This window comes from Peromyscus eremicus, chromosome 7 (genome assembly GCF_949786415.1).
Source record: "Peromyscus eremicus chromosome 7, PerEre_H2_v1, whole genome shotgun sequence".
NCBI classification, from domain to species: Eukaryota; Metazoa; Chordata; class Mammalia; order Rodentia; family Cricetidae; genus Peromyscus; species Peromyscus eremicus.
Window position 1 is genome coordinate 22,670,920 of NC_081422.1, and position 18,037 is coordinate 22,688,956.

At 42.5% G+C, this 18,037-nt stretch overlaps 1 protein-coding gene across 1 annotated transcript in view; it reads left to right on the forward strand.

The window, feature by feature from the left end:
• Ncapd3 (non-SMC condensin II complex subunit D3) overlaps window positions 1–18,037 on the forward strand; it is a 75,447-nt gene that overhangs the window by 18,987 nt on the left and 38,423 nt on the right. The window contains exons 10-16 of the mRNA XM_059267544.1: window positions 590–715; window positions 831–1,083; window positions 1,539–1,595; window positions 1,845–1,919; window positions 11,156–11,229; window positions 12,011–12,145; window positions 14,379–14,599. Coding sequence (XP_059123527.1) covers window positions 590–715; window positions 831–1,083; window positions 1,539–1,595; window positions 1,845–1,919; window positions 11,156–11,229; window positions 12,011–12,145; window positions 14,379–14,599 — 941 coding nt within the window. The remainder of the gene's footprint in view (window positions 1–589; window positions 716–830; window positions 1,084–1,538; window positions 1,596–1,844; window positions 1,920–11,155; window positions 11,230–12,010; window positions 12,146–14,378; window positions 14,600–18,037) is intronic.

The following is an 18,037-nucleotide window of genomic DNA, read 5'->3' on the forward strand; positions in this document are numbered from 1 at the left end:
TATAAAGGATAAGAACTTTTAAAAGAACATAAAATATTTACTATCTAAAAGACAAACTAATATCAATTATCTAATTATGTTCTAGTCTTAAAAGTTTTTTTTAATATATATGTGTGTTTTACCTACATGTATATATGTGCACATGTGTGTGCCTGGTGCTCATGGAGTCCAGAAGAGAGTCTTGGATCCCCTAGAACTGTAGTTAGAAACAGTTATGAACCACTATGTGGGTGCTGAGAACCGAACCCAGATCCTTGGCAAGAGCAGTAAGCACTCTTTATTGCTAAGCCATCTCACTAGCTTCCATTCTCAAATTTTTACTAATATTTCATAAGTTTATGGAACTGTTTAAGCAAATGATTTTTAATTTGAACTGTATCTACTGTAGAGATGCATAGTCTCTGAAATTGTGTTTTTCTGCAGGGGGTTATAGTTTAGTTTTCAATGGGGTATAAAGCATAAAATTTGTTAGTTATTTATCTGGTGTTTAAAGATCATTGAACTAATCACACCTGCTAATTTCAGCTACACCATGAGCTTCAGTCATTCTGCAGTGGGTGGCCAGTCAGTTTTCTCTTATGTGTTCCAGGTGGTAGATAAAGCCGAGTATCGGACCTATGCAGCACAGTCCCTGGTCCAGCTGCTTAATAAACTTCCCTCTGAGGAATATGCTGCGTTCATCGCCTGGCTTCACAAATACTCGCGGAGTTCTAAGGTAGGAGATGGGTCCTGGCTCTGAGCACCAGAAGACAGCCAGGTCTGAATGCAGATGAGCTCTTCGCTTTGGTTCTGACTCCTACTGATGGGTTCCTCTGATTCTGCCTTGGCAGATTCCACACCGCGTTTTCACTCTTGATGTTGCTTTAGCTCTCTTAGAGCTGCCTGAAAGAGAGGTGGATGACACTGTAGTATTGGAGCATCAGAAGTTTCTAAAGCATAAATTCTTCGTGCAAGAAATTATATTTGATCGTTGCTTAGACAAGGCACCTACTGTCCGCAGCAAGGCGCTGTCCAGCTTTGCACATTGTCTGGAGTTGTCTGCTAGCAGCACATCAGAGAGTATATTGGAGATCTTCATTAACAGTGAGTGGGAGAGGGGAGAGGCGGGTGTAACTCGGTGATATGAGGCCATGGGTCAAGACCCATGTGGATAACCAAGAAAGAAAAAATAAACTAAAAAATGAATCCACTGCAAGTGGATCATTCTTTGTTAAGGCCGTGTGTGTGTGTGTGTGTGTGTGTGTGTGTGTGTGTGTGGGTGTGTGTAATTTTAACTCATCCTCATAAACCACATGATCGTTTATTATTAAATTATTGTATGTAGGCTCAGTCCCAGGACCTCACACAGCTAATCATGTGTTGTACAACTTGAGCATATCTCCAACTTCAAACCCCCATTTAAGAAGGGAGGCCTGATACATTTGAAACTCCTTTCTGAAGCAAAAGAAAGCTGTCAGCAGTTCCAAGCGTGTCTGCTGACTGTGGCTCTGTGTGTTTACGTGGGATTTATACTCTTTTATCCGTCTGCTTACTTTCAGGTCCTTTAGTTTCAGGACTACAGAGTCGCTCTAGTACCTTACAGAGACACTCAACAGGTAATCATCAGTATTTTTCAAACACTGAGTTTGTTTTGAACTTTTTTTGAAGTTTTGTTTGAACTTAAGAAAAAAAAAACTGCACTGACTGTTAGTATGGCTCCTGCGTCCATACTCGCCTGTCCTAATGATGTTTTTCTTCCTGGAAACTGAGGTCTGTTTCCGCCATTTTACCATCTGAGTAACATGCAGTGCCTGTGCTATTGAAATACAACAGACTTTTACCTTAACCTTTTTTCCTTTTTATAGTGCTTACCAGTGGAAATTGGCAGTTGACGCAAAGCAACACTGATGATAATAATGGCGAAAGAACGCAGTCTGGAGGTACCCACACTTGTTCTTTCCCGATCCCGCTTGCTGCCTCTTCCTAGTGTGCCCCCTTCGATCTCACATGTGAGAACATCTGTGATAGTGTACTTCCAAGTCTGCTTATTTCGCTTGACATGATCTGTAGCTTCATGCATTTCCCAGCAGGTGGCCTCATTGTGTTCTTCTGTGTTGTTGAATAGAATCCCACCGGTGTGTGTATATCACATTCCCTATCTTTGTAGACACTGAGGTCAATCTGTGGCTTGAGTGTTGTGAATAATGCCGCAGTAGGCATGAAAGTATAGGTATATCTGTTGTGTATTGATTTCTTCCAGTGAAAAACCCACGTGCATGTGATAAAGCTGAGTCATATGACAGTTCTGATTTTATTTTATTAAGAACTGCTTATTATTGTGTATACATTTGAGGCACGGTCTCACTATGTATCCTTCGGCCTTGCCTGCCCTTGCCTCCCTCCCGAGTGCTGGTTTAAAGGCATGCACCACCATACCCAGACAAGAAAGTCATTTCTACAGGCAGTGTATCAGGATTGCGTTTCACTTGCCAGAATTGGTTGTTTTGTTTATGTTTTGAGACAGAGTCTTGTAGCCAAGGATGACGTGCTCCTAAATCTTCCACGTGCTAAGTGCTGTGGTCACAGGAGTACACACTCTATCCAGTGTGTGTAAGTTTAGGGGTGTTAAAGCACCCCCTGTTTCACTGTCAGAGCCTACCTGTCCCTTTATGTCAGAAGTGTTGGTTTTTATGAAGTTGAATGTACTGGCTTCTGGTATATATTTGTTCATGATTTCATCTTTTTGATACATTCTTTACTATTTATTTATTTATTTATTTTGAGGCAGATTTCTCTCTGTAGCCCTGGCTATCCTAGAACTCACTCTGTACACCAGGCTGGCCTTGAACTCAGAGATCCACCTGCCTCTGCCTCCCAAGTGCTGGGATCAAAGGCGTGCGCCACCACTACCTGGCATTGATATATATATATTTTACCAATATGTTTACCTCTTCTGACTAATTATGGCTTGAAGTCTGCCCTATATGATACCAATATTGCTACTTCTGCCTGCTTCCAGGTTTCATTTGCTTAGAATCTCATTTCCTATCATTTTACTTCAGTCTTTGTATGTGTTTGCTAACAAGGAATATTCCTTTTTAAAAAACAAAACAAAACAAAACAAAACATAATTCTTTATTGATTCCTTAGGAATTTCACATCATGTACCCCAATCCCACTCACCTCCCAGTCCCTCTATATTGTCCCCTCACCCCTGCAGCATCCCCCAAAAGAAACCTCCCCCCAAAAATTTAATTAAAAACAATAACAACCAAAAAACCACATCGCCCCTCCGTCTTTCTAACACCTCTTCATTCATCCTAGTGGCATTGGGAGCTGCGGTGTGTCACACAGTATTAGACCCTCTTGTCCAATCAGGCCCACCACAGAATGCTCACTGCAGTGAGTCTTTGGTCCGGTTCAGGGCCTCTGGCACACCATCATCCCTGGACCCTCACTGAAGCTCCTCTGGGACATCCTGCTGTTGCCCTGAGTCATGGAGATCCTGTGGTTATTGTTCCACAGGATCAGTCCCTTCACGCACTCCAGCAGGTCATAGATGGGGTAGATGTAAGGGTGGGCCAACCCAAGGCCCAGGATGTGGCTCTGGGTGGTAGCTGAGCTGGTTGGTCTGGACCACTGGCACCACCACCTTTCACCCCCTCAGGCAAGGGGCTGAGTCAGCTCTCCCACCAACATGGTTCCTGTGACCCTCTGTGGCAACACAGGTCATGGACATCATGGCAGACCCTAGCTGCAGCAGGAACGCAGACCCAGACAGGGCCCTCGGCAGCATCTCTGGCCTGGACGTCAACATGGGCCCGGTGGCACCAAGGCCCAAGGAATATTTCTTACAGGCAGCAAACAGTTGTTTTTTTTTTTAAGCCAGACAGCCTGTGGTGGGTTTTTGATTTTTTGTTTGTTTTTTTGGTTTGGTGTTTGGTGTTTCAAGACAAGGTTTCTTTGTATAGCCCTGGCTGTCCTGGAATTCTGTAGACCAGGCTGGCCTTGAACTCACAGAGATCTGCCTGCCTCTGCCTCCCGAGTGCTGGGGTTAAAGGCATGTGCCACCACTGCCCTGCCCAGCCTGTGTGTTTTAATTAGAGAATTAAGACCGCATTCAGGGTTAGTATTGGAAGATACATGGTAATTCCTATCATTTGTCATTTTCCTAATACTCAGGCTTATTTATTACTCTTCTGCAACCTTCCCCATGCTCTTGAAGCTGTTTGTCTTCTGAGGTGTTGGTTAGAAGTCAAAGTTCTTTAGTCTATGTTTATCTTCAAAGCACTTTCTCTCAATGCTGAAAGCTAGCTATTCTGCTCATAATGATCTGATCTGCCGGGGTTTTGTTTTTGTTTTTCCTTTGGTGGGCTTGTCTACATAAGAGAGGCTTCTCTTGCGGGTTTCATATTCTTTCTCTCTTCTGTACTCTTAAAAACAACCGGGTCATGTTGGCCCCGGGTTCAAACACTTCCTTTTTTAAATCAATGTTCTTTCCCAAGATTTGGGAAATTTCCTATTTCGTTGAGTAAGGTTCTTTTTGGTTTGGGTTCTGTTTTTTTGCCTTTAATCTCCATGCCGCCTTCTATACTTAATTTGTTATTTTGATCCCACCCCAGGATGTATGCATGTCTGTTCCTAATTTGGTTTTGTCTTTATTACTGCCTGGGAGCTTTGATTCATCCACTTTGTCTTCAAGCCTTGAGATACTTTTGCTTGATCCAGTCAGCTGGTAAGGCTTTCTGCTCAGCTTTTATTTCACTTCGTAGACACGGTGTGCAGGAGTCCTGCTTCTCTCTGCTGTACTGCAGGGGTGGAGCAGTCTGTGCAGCAGCCCCTGGTAGACACGGTGTGCAGGAGTCCTGCTTCTCTCTGCTGTACTGCAGGGGTGGAGCAGTCTGTGCAGCAGCCCCTGGTAGACACGGTGTGCAGGAGTCCTGCTTCTCTCTGCTGTACTTCAGGGGTGGATAACTGCCAGCTCCTTCTCTCTAGCCAGGTCTGCTATAACCTGATCATCAGCTTGAGCTTTTCTCTCCCATATCTCTGAGTTAAAGTATCCTCTCACATTTGAGCAAGGGCAACTTGGCTACAGAGCTAGGTGTTTTCTTTCCCTGGCTGGGAAAGGAGCTCAGTGCAGAGCTTTTTATGTAATGTAGTCAAAGCATTTTGCCAGACGGTAGTAACAGCGACAAGTATAAAGTAGAAGCCAAGTACCACTTTTCATATCCATATTCCATACCCGGATTCTGACAATAGGAATGGTGGGATAGGAGTATTCTGAAACAGAAATGGTTTTGTTTTGTTGTTTTTAAGAAACGTTTTTTTGGATTAGTGTGTGTGTGAGAGTGTGTGTGTGTGTGTGTGTGTGTGTGCGCGCGCGCGCGCACGCGCGTGTCTGTGTCTGTGTCTGTGTGTTTAGGCATGCATGCCATGGGTGCATAATGAAGGTCCAAAGACAACTTGGTGGAGTGAGTTCTTTTTTCCACCATGTGTGTTCCAAGGATTGAACTTAGGTTGTCAAGCTTAGCAAGTGTCTGCCTGCTAAGCTACCTCACTGGTGCCCTAAACAGAAAGTTTTAAAAACAGTAAGTTTTAGACAGTTGGGAACCACCGTATGGGTGCTGAGAATTGAACCAGGGTTCCTTGAAAGAACAAGAGCAGCCAGTACTCTTAACCATCTCTCCAGTCCTAAACCGGAAAGTTTTAAAAGTTGAATGAAAAGGAAAGGGAGAAGAAAATGGGAAAATGAAAAGCAAAAGAAAATCTAGACTATTCAAAATGTGGAAAGGGAGTAAGTAGAGAGAGTTAGAAAGTGAAGTTCATAAGTACGTTTTTCAAGAAAAGAAGGCAGGTTTAGAGGGAATAAAATGATTTGACTGTTAAAAGGATCAGAAGGAAAAGTCCCAACATCAAAAATAATAAAGAGCGAGCTGGGAGATGGCTTAGCAGGTAAAAATATTACCCAAGTTCAGTCCCAGAACCCATATTTTTATAAAAGCTATGTGCAGTGGTGTGTGTCTGTAACCCCAACATTCCTAAAACAAGGTTCGAGATGCAGACAGTAGACTCCCCCAGAGTCTCATGGGCCAGCCATCCTGGTATGCAACACCACCAGAAATGAGTGATCCTGCTTCACCAAGGTAAAAGCCTTCAGAAAACTGTAGTCCTCAGCGGTGGGAAGATGCTGCACCTACCTCACCTGTAACGTTTCTTGCCCACCTTACATGTGGACTTTAAAAGGGGACACCCAAGAACCCGATGCCAGCTGACTCAGTTCCAGTCTGTCCCTGAGGGTGAATCAAGCCCATCTTTCCTGAAAAGTGTTTTTCCTCTCAACTTATACTAATTGGGTCAAACTCTTAAAGCCAACAGCAGCTTAGTAAGAAAATTGGGTTTATTGACATGTGGGGTGCACATCATGGGAGAGAACCCTCAGTGCCAAGTAATCAGCAGGGGCTTAGCCTTACATAGTATCTTCAACGAAAAACAGGAAATCTGTTGAAAAATGATGTGTGTGTATGCGATTTTAGGCCTCCAGGTGTGGGACAATAAGGACGTAGACGTCTAGTAGACTGAGATTTTGTTTGGAGACCCCTTCCTTGATGCTTCTGGGCTAGTACGGCTCCTTGAGGACAGAGAATTTGTTTCACGTCTTTGAGCAGAGAGTGGAGACAGCTTTTCCCTGTTTGCACTGCTTACCTGCTTTCAGTTCAAAAGTCTTTTTGTTATAGAAGGATATTTTGCAGTGACATATTCTGGATTGCATCATAGGTTCTAAACATCAGGAAGTGTGAGTTCTCTGTGTTTGCTTTTTCGAACGTGATTTGGCTCTTCCAGATCCTTTGTATTCCACAGAAATTTTAGAGCTACCCCCAGCTCCCCCCCCCAAAAAAAAAGATACACATGTGGTGTATGTGTGCTTTTCTCAGGGTAAGGGTTCTCTGTGTAGCTCAGGCTAGCCTTGAACGGAAGCTCTTCCTTAGTCCCCCAGATAGTAAGATTACAGGAGTGTGCACCATTCCTGACACCCATCTTGCATTTTGATAGGGATTGATTTGAGATCAACTTAGAGAGCACTGTTACATAAATGCAATGATGCTCTCACCTGTTAACATCAGGTGTGTTTGTAATGGGTGCTTCATTTGTTTATTTCAGGGATGACTTTGTTGTATTCCTTTCCTTTTTTTTAAATTTTGTTTTTGAGACAAGGCCTTCCCATATGTCTCAGGCTGTCTTTGAACTCTCTGTGCTCTTGCCATGGTCTTCAAATGAAATACGGCTTGTGTATATTATTACATGAATCATAAATGGTCTTATAATAAAAACCCGGAGCCAGATATTGGGGTAAATGCTGAAAGACCAGAGGAAACAAGCCACAGCCACTTCTCACCTCTCCAATAAGAGAAGATCCTATCTCCACAAATCCTCAGACTGAATGCCTCTAAGTCCTCAGCCAAAAGGGGGCTGAGTTCCTGTCTCCTCACACCTTATATGCCTTTGTCTGCCCAGACATTTTACTTCCTATCTCAACCTTCCTGGTGCTGGGATTAATGGAATGTGCCACCACTGTCTGGCTCTGTTTCTCTCTTAGACTGGATTGATTAATCTTGTGTAGTCTAGGATGGCCTTGAACTCACGGAGATCCAGACCAATCTCTGCCTCTGCCTCCCGAGTGCTATGATTAAAGGTGTGTTCCACCACTACCTGACCTCTGTGGCTAGCTCTGTCCTCTGATCTTCAGGCAAGCTTTATTTCTTAGATTACAAATATATCACCACAGTATATTACTGTGTCTTACTTGTCTTGTTTTTGTGTAAACAAAAATATTCTTTAGAGTTTCACCATGCAACCCAGGTTTGCCTATAACTCATGAAGTAGCTCACACCGGCCTGAAACAATTGGTCTTCCTGTCTTAGCTTCTTGAAGTGCTGGAATTTCGGGCATGTACCACCATGGCTAATCTTCATATAAGTATAAACATATATGGCCAACCATATAAACAACTCTAGCTCTTTGAATTTAGTCCTGAGTATTTTTTTTCTTTTTGGTGCTATCATAAATTGAAATATTCTCTTTATTTGATTTTTAAATTTCCACTAATAGTTTTTACAAAAGGTTTTGGTTATTGATCTTTTTATCCTATAACTTGGCTGTGGTGGTTTGAATAAGAATGGCCCCCATAGGCTCAAATATTTGAATGCTTAGTCATCAGGGAGAGGCACTATTTGAGAAGGATTAGGAGGTGTGGCCTTGTTGGAGGAAGTGTGTCACAAGGGGTAGGCTTTGAGGTTTTAAAAACCCATGCCAGGCCCAGTGTCTCTTTGCTTAAGGATCAGGCTTTAGCCCTCAGTTAGTGCTCTAGTGCCTGCCAGAATGCTATCATGTTTCCCACCATGATGATAATAGACTAGCCTCTGAAACTGAGCAAGCCCCCAATTAAATGCTTTCTTTTATAAGAGTCGCTTTGGTCATGGTATCTCTTAACAGCAATAGAACAGTGACTGTGGTAGTTTGAATGTAATTGCACCCATAAACTCCTAGGAAGTGGCACTATTAGGAGGTGTGGCTTTGTTGGAGGAAGTGTGTCACTGTGGGAATGGGCTTTGAGGTCTCATATATGTTCAAGCCACGCTCAGTGTTTTAGACCACTCACTGCCTGTTACCTGAGGGATCAAGATGTAGCTCCTTCTCCACTCTCAGCTCCTTCTTCAACACCATGTCTACCTTCATGCCACCATGTCCCACCATGAGGATAATGGACTAAACCCCTAAACTGTAAGCCAGCCCCAAATAAATGTTTTCCTTTATAAGAGTTACTGTGGTCATGGTGTCTCTTACAGCAATAGAAACCCTCACTAAGACAGTGACTAAATTCATTCCAATAGTTTTTGTTTTGTTTTATTTTGTGGAATTCTTGGATTTTCTGTGTAGAAGATTAAGTCTCCTACAAATAGAGATAATGTACTTGTTTCTTTGCACCCAGATGCTTTTTAGTTACTTCTCTTACCTAGTTGCTCTAGTCTAGACTCTCAAGCACAATGTTGAATGGATGGAAAGAGTCTTGAATCGTTTGTTTGTCTTTAATTGGGCAGAGCTTTTGGTATCCACTTTTGAGCATGAGATCAGCTGTGAGCTTTTTCAGGCTAGCCCATGTCTTTGGGAGGAAGTTTCCCTCCGTTCCAAATTTGCTGCGTGTTTTTATCATCAGTACTGCAAATGTTTTCCTTCATCTCTAAGGTGATTGTGCAGTTTTCCTCTTTCTTCTGATGCTGCGGCATTTCCATTCATTGGTATTAGGATCAACATTGAATCCCTGAGATAGATAGCAGACACATGCAATCCTTTTTTAATCTTGCTTAGTTCATCTTGCTAGTGTTTTGCCGAGAATGCTGCTGTCTGTAGTCACAAGAGTTCTGTTTTGCCGAGGTGTCTGGTTTTGCTGTCAGTAATAGTAGTGCGGTATTATTATGGGGGGGGGAGTATCTTCTTCTCTTGTGCCTTTTGATCAAGTTGGTGAAGGATTCTCACTCATTTGAATGTCATCATTTGGTAGAGTTCCTAGGAAAACCATCTTTGGCTTTGTGTGTATGGTGCGGGATCCTTTTATGACCAATGGAGTTTGTGTATAGATGCAGCACTTTTCTTTCCTTAACTCATCTTTGAATGCTGGTCTTCTAAACGCTTGTTGGTGTCATCAATTCGTTAGCGATCGCTGCTATATCCCTTTGCGCTCCCTTTTTCTTCTGTAAAACTGATGGTAATGTCATAATGTTGCATGTCTGGTTTTAACAGTTTGGATACGATTTTCTTGGTCAGTCTAGCTAAAGCTTACTAAGCTTTGTTAATTTTGTGGATATTTTCAAAATACTACTTGGGCTTCACTGAGTTTTCTCCATTTTCTGTTCTGTTTTTGAGGTGCCTTTCTTATATATCTAAGCAGTTTCCATCTTTTGCTTGGGGACCTCTGAGGGGTTGCTAAGCCTCTTTCATGGGTGTTTGATATGAAAACCGTGTTCATATTATTATGAAGGTCTCACTTACTCCCCACACCTTGATCTCCTCACAAGAGTAAATTGATATTTCCCAGAGATCACATAATGTGTGGTTATAACAGGAGACAGCCAAATATTAGAGTGTACAAAAAGGTAAAACAGTGCTAGGCCTTTGTTATATTTTAGAAAGTATAGCTGTTTTTTTTAAAATGTATTTTATATAGTACATGTCTTACTTGTATTTATTTAAAAACTATTGTTGTTGTTGTTGTGTGTCTGTGTGTACTGGAGTAGATAGGCCATGGTGCACATGTGGAGGTCAGAGGTCAGCTTGGAAGAATTACTTTTCTCCTTTCTTTACGTGGGTTTCAGGGACTCAAACTGAGGGTGTCGGGCTTGCCCAGCAAGCCTCCTGACCCATAGAGCCACAGCTCCTCTTTTTTTTTTTTTTTAATGAATTATTAAATGTTCTTACAATTTTCTGTTTAGGTTTCTAATTTATACCAAAGACGTAATCTGTAGGAGCAACTCTCAGGTGCCTAGTAGTTCCAGAGCCTTTCTAGTAGAAAATGGAAAGTTGTCACATATCACCTCGTCAAATCTTTACAACATCTCTGGCTCTGGGTCTTAATAAGTCTTATTTGCAGCCAAGCAAAATAGAAGCAGTAAATAATTCATTCAAAGTTGTAGAGGGCTGCTGGAGCCAGGACTCAGGAGTTCAGAGGTTGCTGCTCTTCAGGAAGTCATCCCAAGTTCAGATCCCAGCACCCTCAAGACAGCCCACAACTGCTTTTGACTCTAGCTCCTAATGCCATCTTCTGACCTCCATAAGCACCCCTACACACACACGCACGCACGCACGCACGCACACAAATATTTATGTATTATTGCTTAATAAGAATAAAATAGTAAGAAAAAATAATAAGAATTAAAATGAATCTTTAAAAATTCATTTAGTGGTAGAAGCCAGGATTTAAAATCAAATTCCTAGATATTCTAAAGTTAATGCTTTTTTTATAGTGAATGCCTGATTATTCAAACTTTCTTCTTTTTCAAGACTTTTTGATACTTTCTTTTCTTACTTATAGTGAGTCTCTAGCCAATCCTGTCTCCTCAGTGTTGTGACACCGTAGGGGTGTGTGGTCTTTCTCAAGACTGTGATTCTTTGGTATTGTCAACAGAGAGATGCTTCATGGCGATGCTGAGAAAAAGAACCAGGGATGAAAAGATCAACGTCAGGAAGTCTGCACTCCAGGTGGGTCCTTCCTCCTTACACTTGCCGCACGACAGCTCAGCAATGCCGTACTCTTTGTTTATTGCTTAACTTGCCCTTGGTTCTGCCGTTTATAACTACAGAAAAACTAGAAGACTGCTGATTTTTAAACTTTCAAGTTTACTTGGTGCCTTTTGAAGACACAACTGTTGTGGAGTGTCGTGATTTGTGCCTGTAATCCTTGCTTTCAGGAGGCAGAGGCAGGTATCAGAATGTAAGCGAGTTTGAGTTTGAGGCCATCCTGATCTACATAGTGAGTTCCAACTTAGCCAGGGCTACACAACAGTATAAAAAACAACTTTTTATATATATTTGTTGAACTAGGAGACCATAGATGCATTTCAGTAAATTTGTGAAATTGGTTGTAATGTTCAGTTTTTTCTAGAGAGAATCCTTTCTTTGGTTTTGGTTTTGGTTTTGGTTTTTTTGTTTGGTTGGTTTTGTTTTGTTGTTGTTGTTGTTGTTCTGTTTTGTTTTTTTCAGGACAGGGTTTCTCTGTGTAGCCCTGGCTGTCCTGGAACTGGCTCTGTAGAACAGGCTGGCCTCAAACGCAGAGATCCGCCTGCCTCTGCCTTCCAAGTGCTGGGATTAAAGGCGTGCAGCACCACTACCCAAGAGAGTCCTTTCAAAAGAGAATATCATAGGGAAATAAGGTTGATCTATGACCCTTAAAATGTTAAAAACTACAAGCTTGAAGTATTTCTTTGTCTGTGTTTAGTCTGTGTTGGTGCCCTTAGTCACCACTTCCTGTTGTACCTTCCAGGTGTTAGTGAGTATTTTGAAACACTGTGACATCTTGGGCATGGAGGAGGACCTGTTGATCCTGCGGGACCATTGTCGAGACCCTGCCGTGTCTGTGCGGAAGCAGGCCTTACAGTCCCTAACAGAACTTGTCACGGTAAGGAGGAGCATGCTATGTAGAGATCCCTTAGTGCTTTGTATCAAAAGCAGCTCTGAGCTGGCTCTGATGGTTCACACTTAAAATTAACATTCATAAAGCTGAGGCAGGAGCATTACTGTGAGACTGAGGCCCTTTGTCTACAGTATACCCTGCCTTAAAGATAGATAGATAGATAGATAGATACATACATACATACATACATACATACATACATACATACATACATACATTCTGGAGTTGGAGGACTAGGGATAGAGCATGTGCTTTATAAAGTATAAAGTATAAAGTGCTTGAGTTTAGTCCCCAACACCAAACAGGGGCAGGAGTAATGCTACATAATAATTACCTGTTGTGGGGCTGGAGAGAGGTTAAAAGCACTGGCTGTTCTTCCAGAGGACCCGGGTTCAATTCCCAGCATCCACATGGCAGCTCACAACTGTCTGTAGCTCCAGTTTCAGATGATCTGACACCTTCACACAGATACACATGCAGGCAAAACATGAGTTCACATGAAATTAAAAATAAATAATTAAAAAAAATTACCTGTTGTTAAATGTTAAGTAAACCATTTAGAGGACTGAACACCAACCACAGGGAATAACAAGTGTCTTTGGCAGATGACTTTTAATTCAGCCAGGAACTAATGCGCAACGCTCTGCCACTTCTTAATTTTATCTTAAATCTCAGCTAGAAAAAGAAATCAAAATTTTAAAAATTGATTTTAATTTTTATTTATGTGAATGTGTTCTCATGTCTGTGTCTGTGAGTATATAAATGTGCGTGCATGTGCCCACAGTGGTCAGAGGCCCACAGTTGATTGTGAGCCACCAGATATGGATACTAGGAATTGAACACTGGACCTCTGGAAGAACAGGAAGTGCTCTTAACCACGGAGCCATCTCTAATACCTTTTGCTGTTGTGACAAAACACCATAACCAAAAGCAGCTTAAGGAAGAGAGAGTTTATTTTTGCTTATGGTCCCAGAGGGTAAGAGTCCACTGTGGCAGGGAGGCGTGGAAGCAAGTAGCAGGTATTGTGATGATCAGGAAGCTGAGAGATCACCTCTTAACAAAGCAAAGAGCAAACTGGAGTAGGGCAAGACTTTAAACTCTGACAGCCCACCCTGCCCAGTGACATACTTTCTCCAGCAAGGCTGTACCCTCCTCAGTGGAACCTCTCCAGACAGCACCAGCAGCTGGAGACAGAGTGTTCAGATGCCTGAGCCTAAGGGACTTGCTCATTCAAATCACCACACCATCTCTTGAGCCCCAGAAACAGGAACTTTAAAGTCAAATTCACTAAATTCAAGACCTAGATTAATTTTTGTCAATTAATATATGTAGCTAGGTGGTGGTGGTAGTGCACGCCTTTAATCCCAGCACTCCGGAGGCAGAGGCAGGTGGGCTAATCTGAGTTCCAGGACAGCCAGGGCTACACAGAGAAACCCTATCTCAAAAAATTAAAAAAGTAGGTATTACCAGAAGAGCATATTCATTAATATGATATATAATTTATTTCTCTCAACTAATTGACTATTGAAGAATTTTTAAAAAGGGTTATTATTTTTTATCAGAGAAGACATTAAAGATTGCATACCTTTAAGATTTATTTTTATTAAGTGTGTGCATGCCCGTGGAGAACAGAGACATCAGAGCCTCTGGAGCTGGAGGAACATAGAGTTGTGAGCTGCCTGACATGGTGCTGGGAATTCAACTTGGTCCTCTAGAAGAGCAGTAAGTGCAGTTAGCTGCTGAGCCATCTGTCCAACCCCAGCAATGCATATTTTGGCTTTTTCTGTCAGCACATTTTCCTTAGAGTAAATATCATTTGTTGTTGTTCTTGAATAACCAGAATAATACTAATCACTAATAATAAAATAGTGGCTTTAATTTATAAGTTTAAATTTTAATATGAATTGATTCATCGTAAGCTGGAGGTTATAGCTTTTCAGGATCTCTGAATGTTGTTTTTTGGTTTTGTTTTTGTTTTTTTGCTTTATGTTTTATTTGCAATTAAATGCAATTATTTGTTTGCTTGGGCATAGTGCCAAGTATTATACCCAGGGCTTTGAACATACAACAAATACCTTCTAATATTAAACTGTAGCCCTACCCCCTGTAGGTGTGATTATATTTAGCATATCTGTTGAAACGTTGATTGCACCTTTATTGGCTTGTCCCTAGACTTGTAATAGTGTTAGATCTTCTGCTATAATGTTTTCAACCTTAGGCCCAACCTACATGTGTCCCAGTCCAGAAAGCCTGGTTGATGGGAGTCATCCCAGTAGTGATGGACTGTGAAAGCACAGTGCAAGAGAAGGCCCTGGAGTGCCTGGACCAGCTCTTGTTGCAGAACCTGAAGCATCACAGGAAGTTTCACAGTGAGGACAGAAGCCAGGTGCTTGCTTGGGCGCTACTTGCTCTCCTTACTACAGAAAGCCAGGATCTGAGGTACGTCAACTGTATCACTTCAATGTCTTATTGACGGCCATGTTCTGTGTTTTAAAGATTTATTTTTTATTTTATGTGTATGAATGGTGTTTGGGGGGAGGGGGACCTGAGGAGGCCAGAAGGTGGCACCAGATCCCCTGGAACCCGAAACTAGAGCTATGTATGCTTTTTGAGCCATCATGTGGGTACTGGGAACCAAATGTAGGTCATCTGTGAGAGGAGCCAGTGCCGTTAACCACCTGAGCCATCTTTCTGGTCCTCTTATGGTGTTTTAATAATAGTTTTCTATTGATATCTAAGGATCAGTAATCCAGATGCTTAGTATATGTGAAGACCCCTTTTCTTGATTCTCTTCACATCTCTTAGCATGATTGTGGTGAGTGCTTTTGTGGTGCCTTCGATCCCTTGGCTTCCTTTTGCCTCCTTTCCAGTTTTAGACCGGCGCTGTGTTAGTACTGAACATAGTATGGCAATGTAGCATCGACATTCCCACTACTTGCTGTTAGGAGGACTACATCTTGGTGTTTTGGTTTCTGGTTTTTCAAGACAAGCATGTCTCTGTGTAGCCCCAGATGTTCTGGAACTCCCTGTGTAGACCAGGCTGTCCTCAGACTCAGAGCTCCACCTGCCTCCGCCTCTTAAGTACTAGGACTAATGTGTGTGCCACCACACCCAGCCTACATTTTCATTCATAAAAGCTAAACCTTATACATTTTATTGAGCTGGGTGAAATAGCTCTGCACTTCTGTTTCTATTTGATAACATTGAGGGTGGTAGACATTGAGGATGGTGGACATTGAAGATGGTGGAATTTGAGGATGGTGGCCATTGAGGGCAGTGAACATTATGCTGAGGAGTTAGGATCTGTGATGGTACCTTGACTACAGTGATCTTATGATTAGTTTGTATTTAAATTATAGTGGCTGCTTTTTTCTTTTTCTTACATCTCCTTGTCATACAAGAAACACAGACTTTTCCATGTAGTTATGGAGGGATTATACAATAGAAAGTGATCGATTGCCATAAACTTCTGCCCTGTGGTCTTTACAGAGAACTTCTTCCTGGGCCTGAGTTTCCTCATTTTCGAGCGCAGATAATGGGTTGCTTGAGTTTTCATTCCTTTTGGTGTTAGAACTTTACCACTAAAAATCCATTCATCTAGTCAGTGTTTTCTCGGTACTACAGAGGATGCAGCATGCAAGGTACTACCTTGAAGCAGAGAATGACCTCAGCAGATACTAAGCCTGGATCCTTAACCTCAGACTTCTGAGCTTTCAGGATTGTGAAAAGTAGATTCTGTTCTTCATCAATTACACATTCCCAGGTGTTGCTATAGCAACTCAGAGGCCAGACAAAGATGACACCATAAAAAACATTCGAAGGACAGATTGAAAACTGTAACCCACATGAGGGATGGTCACTTATATTTACTAATGAATGACTCATTTACTAATGACTCTTACCCAAGAGAGGATTCCTAACAGAAAATAGATGAGGTGAAAAGTAGTTCAACAAAAGTTGAAGTAGAGATGAGCAATAGACAGAAATATTGAATCTGATATTAAACTTCTCTAACAGTCAACGGAGTTAAAAATAACACAAGTTTCAGTTTGTTAAAATGTGAGACTTAACAGTCTATACTGTAACCAAGTGTTACTGAGAATTTAAGAAAGTGACAATTTTGCATGCTTGAGGAGTGCACAAATTGTCAAAACCTGCTTAGAAGACAACCCATCAATGAATATTTCAAGCATAAGGAACACTTGTTGTTTTTTATCCCAGCACTGTGCCCTCCCTTCCTCTCTGGCATCCCAGCCCACCCAGGCCGGGTCTCTTCTGTCTCGTCTGCTTGCAATCCACCCGTTGACCTTTCTACATGCTTGACCTTCAGGAAGCAACAGAAAATGTCCTCTTACTGGGCCACTCGACCAGTGCTTCATCTTTGTCTCTTAGGTGTCCCACCAGGTCCATTCTGGGTCTTGACAATCCCTCTCTGCTCCCCACACAATCTGCCCTGCATACAGGTGCCTCTGAGGACAGCAGGTTCTCTCTGTGACACGTTCTTTTAGCCCACTCTGCTTTGCTTGATCTTGTCCTTCGATTTTCCTTTACTTACCTCTGGCAGTCTTCCTTGGCTCCCCCGGTGTATGAGGGTTCCCTAGAGTAAATGAACTTACAGAAACAGATATTTATTATATATGTAGGTACACACACACACAGGGGATTTATTAAAATAACTTACAGGCTATGTGGTCCAGCTGGTCCAACAAGGGCTGTGTACCAACGGAAGGTCTAAGAATCCAGTAGTTTTTCCATCCACAAGGCTGGATTGTCTTAGTTGGGGTTACTGTTGCTGTGATAAAATACCATGACCAAAAAAGTAACTTGGGGAGGACAGGGTTTATTTCACCTACAGTTCTATATAACAGTTTATCAAAAGCAGTGAGGGCAGGAACTCAAGCAGGGCAGGATCCTGGAGGCAGGAGCTGATGCAGAGGACATGGAAGGGTGCTCTGCTTACTGGCTGGCTCCTCGTGGCTTACTCACTCAGCCTGCTCTCTCTCTCTCTCTCTTTTTTTTTTTTTTTTTTTTTTTTTTGAGTTTTCCAAGATAGGGTTTCTCTGTGTAGTTTTGGTGCCTGTCCTGGATCTCACTCTGTAGACCAGGCTGGCCTCGAACTCTGGCTCTGCCTCCCAAGTGCTGGGATTAAAGGTGTGTGCCGCCGCTGCCACCACCCAGCTCAGCCTGCTTTCTTATAAACCCCAGAACCACCAGCCCAAGGATGGCACCACCCACCAGGGGCTGGACCCTCCCCCCTCAATCACTAATTAAAAAAATGCCTTTCAGTTGGATCTTATGGAGGCATTTTTTCTGTTGAGGTTCCCTCTTCCAGATGACTCTAGCTTGTGTCAAGTTGACATAATACTAGCCAGCACACTGGATGTCTCAGCTGGTCCTCAGTATATGTCAGGATCCCGAAAAAGTAGGCTCTAATTCTAGTGAATGAAATGGGCTTGCTAGTGAAAGCTAGAGCAAAGGTCAAAGAGAGCAACCTTCCTTCTTCCATGACCTGGTTATGGGCTGCCAGCAGAAGGTGTGGCTCAGATTAAAGGTGGGTCTTCCCAGTTTAAAAGGTCTCGATGAAAGGTGGATCTTCCTACCTCAAAGATCTGGGTTAGAAGTGGATCTTCCCACTTCAAATGATTCAGTTAAGAACAGTCCTTACCTGGGCGGTGGTGGCGCACGCCTTTAATCTCAGCACTTGGGAGGCAGAGCCAGGCGGATCTCTGTGAGTTCGAGGCCAGCCTGGACTTCAGAGTGAGATCCAGAACAGACACCAAAACAACACAGAGAAACCCTGTCTGGAAAAAACCAAAACCAAAACAAAACAGTCCCTCACAGGTGTACCCAGCCATTTGGGTTTTAGTTAACTCCAGG